The sequence below is a fragment of the Alexandromys fortis genome, unplaced genomic scaffold (genome assembly GCF_014885135.2).
Source record: "Alexandromys fortis isolate MF-2015 unplaced genomic scaffold, M_Fortis_MF-2015_v1.1 scaffold_26, whole genome shotgun sequence".
Classification (NCBI taxonomy): Eukaryota; Metazoa; Chordata; class Mammalia; order Rodentia; family Cricetidae; genus Alexandromys; species Alexandromys fortis.
In genome coordinates, this window is record NW_026067894.1 from 615,359 (window position 1) to 619,514 (window position 4,156).

The 4,156-nt window shown below is 59.0% G+C and overlaps 1 protein-coding gene across 1 annotated transcript; it reads right to left on the reverse strand.

The window, feature by feature from the left end:
• Window positions 1-285: 285 nt before the first annotated feature.
• On the reverse strand, window positions 286-3,890 carry Hspb7 (heat shock protein family B (small) member 7). Its single transcript, XM_050153523.1, has 3 exons — window positions 3,430-3,890; window positions 2,786-2,919; window positions 286-1,632 (listed from the first exon to the last, which is right to left on the reverse strand). Exons 1-3 carry the CDS (start codon window positions 3,626-3,628, stop codon window positions 1,453-1,455), a joined length of 513 nt encoding a protein of 170 aa, XP_050009480.1. The 5' UTR covers window positions 3,629-3,890; the 3' UTR covers window positions 286-1,452.
• Between the last annotated feature and the right edge of the window lie 266 nt (window positions 3,891-4,156).

Here is a 4,156-nt window from a genome sequence, read left to right on the forward strand (position 1 = left end):
TGAACTACGGCGTGAGTACAAAGGGGAAGGCAGGCAGCAGGGAGGCAGGGTGCTGTAAGCCTTTCTGTAGAATAACGCCGGATTTCTGCAGGCAGGTTTGGGGAGACATCCAGCCTTAAGCTTCCCTCCCCAGTCCCGGTGTCCTCCCCGCCCACTCAGTCTCCTCTCTCAGGTAGAACTCCAGGTGGGGTCTCCACATGTCTCTCATACTGTCCTTTTATTGTGTATAGGTTATAGAGACCAGATTCCCGTGAACCCCCACCCTCCCTGTCCCCAGGGTCCCAAGATAGCAGGAGTCAGAGGCCCCAAGGACCCCAGCTAACTGAGAGCTCCCCCCTCTCACACACCTGCTTCCACTGTGGGAGACTGAGACAGAGCCAGGGTCAGAGCCCTGGTCACCCCCACCCCACCATCCCACACCCACACACAAGGGTCTTTGTCCTGGACTTGGAGGGCAGAAGGGATCTGGGTTGGGGCTCTTCCTGTGACCACCCTGTGCAGTGGACATGTGAAGGAGGGCCTGTGGAGTCAGGGGGACGCTCCCCAGGGCACAGAGGTGAGAGGCTGAGGGCAGCTGAGGCAGTGCTGGGTTCAGAGCCAACCTTCAGCGGCAAAACCGAGCATCCAAATGGCTCAGAGGCTCAGAGATGCTACGTCCCCATTGATGAAAATAGAGATGCTAAATCTGATTTAGGATGGTTCGAACTGGGCTTGAACCAAAGGGAGTGAGTGTTTCAGGGTATGTGTGGGTAGATTGGTGGACTAGAAAATCCCGGGGCTGCTCTTGCTCTCACGTCCCCAGGGGCCCTTCTCTGCAGGGGAAGCTGCCCGGGATCCTAGGTCTCTACTAAGAAGGAGAAGACTCAGTCTGGCCTAAGGCACCAGCAGCTGGAGATAGGAGGCCCACCTGGGTGCAGGTGGCCTTGCCTGGCACAAGTAGCTGACACAGGCCCAGAGTGACAGGTAGCCCTGGGTTTGAGGCTTGGAGAGTTGCAGCCCTGGGGAGGTGGCTGTCATGGCTATCTCTCTGGCTTGTCTGAGGCAGTCCGCCTAGGCCAGCAGCACTGCTTGCGGCCAACTCTTATATTCCACTTGCCAGGAGGGTCCCTGGTCCCCTGCCCTGCAGAGATGCCATTGATGTCTCTCTGTGCTCTGGTCATTTGCTTGGAGGCTCGGTCCCCATCTTTCTCCCCAAGTCCATACTTCAACACCTCTATTTGTGAACTAAGATAGGGCGGTCCTATCTGGATGAGGGTCGTGGGGTTGCCCCAGGTGGAGAGGAGGGCCCTAGTCTGGGGGGCGGAGGGAGTGACCCACCTGGGGCCTAAGAGTGTGTGGGGTGACTGGAGCCTAGGCTGAGATGTTCTGGGGGCCATTGTCAGGGGTCAGGATGACCTCAGCAGCAGACCGGTTGAGGAGGAGATGGGGGGGAGGGTAAGGGTGGGGAGACCCTCAGATCTTTATCTCCGTCCGGAAGGTCTGCTGGACGTGCTCCGTGCGTGGGTGACGCCGTGCCCGGATGGTGAGGCTGCCATCCTCTCGGAGGGCCGAAGTCACTGATGTAGGGTCCACATCCTCTGGTAGTTGGCACTTGTGAGCGAAGGTGTTCACGACTGTGCCATCAGCCGCCAGCTGGGGAAGGGTGACAGGTCAAGAGTGACCATCCCAGCCCTTGTCCCATCCTGGGTCCTGGTCATGCCCAAATCAAGCCAGAACCTCCTCTTTGCTCTCTGTCCCCAGTTACACCACTGCCAAGGGCTCTGCAGAGGGGCCCAGAGGTCCCAGGGGGAACTGGATATAGAATGGGGTTAGGTGGGGCTCCGTAAGGGCTGAGCTTCCATAGAAGTAGCTGGAAGACTGGGATTCTTGAGCCATGGGGGGGGAGAGATGACACAACTGTGCCCTCTGGATCCCTAGACATCCTGAGTGTCCACCACCAGGGCCACCACCCTCCCCCGCAGCCCAGCTAGCACATAGTGTCCAGCAGCGTCGGCTGGCTGAGTCACCCTGGGATGTGGGGCTGGCACGTGCCGCCAGTGGCCTGCAGTCCTCGAACCTCTGGCAGGGCTTCCTAGTGTCCAGCCTGAATTAGGGGAGCTAGCCAGGCTTGGGGGGTGGTCAAGGAGGCCTTGGCAAATATCCTCTAAGAATCAGCATGGCCCTAGGGACTGGGGCAGCCACTATCTGTGCTGGCCGTGCCTTCTCTGATGAGCTAGCCACTCTGAGACTCCGGGTAAAGTAAGTGGGGTCCAGGGTGGGTGTGGCTCTGAGCTTTGTGGCTCCCTTTCAGCCTCAGGCCCAGTGTGGGGTACCAAAACAGGACCCACACTTCTGGCTCTGGGATGAAAGAGGGGTGAAGGTGTGGCGTGAGTGGCTGCCCAGGTGGGCTCGGTCACTGCCACCTTCCTCTCCCTTCTGCCAAGGAGCTTTCCTTACTCCACCATGGTCTCCCTCGCCCAATCATGTCTCAACCACTCCGGCTCCCTTCTGCCCACATCCCAAGATCCCTCTTTCATCTCTGGAGGCTCCCAGGTGCCACAACATGGGTTCCTGAAGATAGGTTCTGTGAGCCTTAGGTTGGAGAGAGACATGCAGGTCCCTGACCTATGAGCCCACTGGGAGCAGACTGCAGTTTGCCCTGGGGGAAGTACAGACAGGGAAGGAACATGGGTCAGGGTATGAGGTCTCCAAAGGCAGGTGCCAGTAGGGGACACAGAAGCAGCTAGACTAGGCAGAGTCCAGGGGAAGGTGGGAACTCTGAGGGTGGAGCAGGGTCCAGACTCACCTTCTCCGCTCGCACCTCGATGTGGTTGTTGGAGGTGGTGACAATAATGTCTTCAGGGGAAAAGTCTCTCATGTCCACGGTAAACTCATAGGCATCCCCGAGGGTCTTGATGTTGCCTTGGCCCCCGGGACGGGCTGTGGGCAGAGCTGCTATAAGTTGGGCACCCAGCAAGCCCTGAACCCCAAACCTGGGTCTCCACTCTTCTCTTGGGGCAATGAGTGGCTCTCCCAGACCATAGCTCCTCTCCTCACTCTTGCGGCTCACCTTGTCGGGGGTGGGAGGGCTGGGAGGGGTGAGCCTCACCTTATTCAACATGTAATCTATGCATGCAAGTCCCTCCTTTAGCAATTCCATCCAGATCTAGAAGCTCTGAGGGGCCAGCCACCCCTCAGTCCCAGCCAGCCCTCCGGGGTTCCCATCGGGACATGGGCCATGTGAGACTACTGGATTCGTATCTCGCCATTGTCCCCAGGAAGCCCACCTGTATCATGGACAGATCTGTCTTGGTGGCCAGGTTTGCCATGGCAGCCACATGTGGCTGGAACCCACACAGCACCTATTCCTGGCAGATGAGTAGCTATAACCCACTCAGCGATGCCATGGAGCAGACTTCCCACCTGTGTCTCTCCCCTCCCCACACTTGCCTGGGAAGGCCAGGGTCTCCGAGTGGGGCCGCATGAAACTGCCAAAATCCTCAGAAAACATGCTCAAAGCCTTCTCCATGGGTGGGTCCTGGGTTGGGAGGGCTCGGGAGGCCGAAGAAGAGGAGGAGGAGGAGGAGGAGGTGGAGGAAGAATGGAAGCTTCTCTCCGCTCTGAAGGCGGAGGAGGTCCGGTGGCTCATCCACAGGCAGCAGGGACCCTGTCTAGGCAGGGGCTGGGCTGGAGAAGCGTGTGGGTGCAGGCCTCCAGGGAAGCATGCCGGGGCCCAGATTGCCAGCGCTTTATAAGGCCCGGCCGTCCCTGGGCTCAAGGCCAGCCCCTTGTCTGCTGGCTAAATTTAGGCCTCTTCATGGCCCAGAGGGGCCTGGAAATCTTCTTGGGAGAAATGGCCCTGCTGACAGCCTGACACACAAGGGCCGGCTTGGAGGGCTGAGCTCATCGCCTGGCACTCCAAGACCAGAGCTCCAGCCCCAAGGGCCTCTATAGCGGCCAGGGCAGGGGGTGGGTCCTGCCCTGTGCCTGCCCCAGGACTTTGTGGTTTGCTGTTTTCCTCCCTAGCCAGGGACCTGACTCTCCTCTTAGACTGATTCTTAGGGCCTGTGCCTCCGTTATCTGACTCCTGAGGAGCAGGCGCGTGCAAGAGCCTTGCTGGACTGTTTGTGGGATACCAGCAGCTCCAGAATCAGCTATCTCTTCAGAAAGGTTGAGG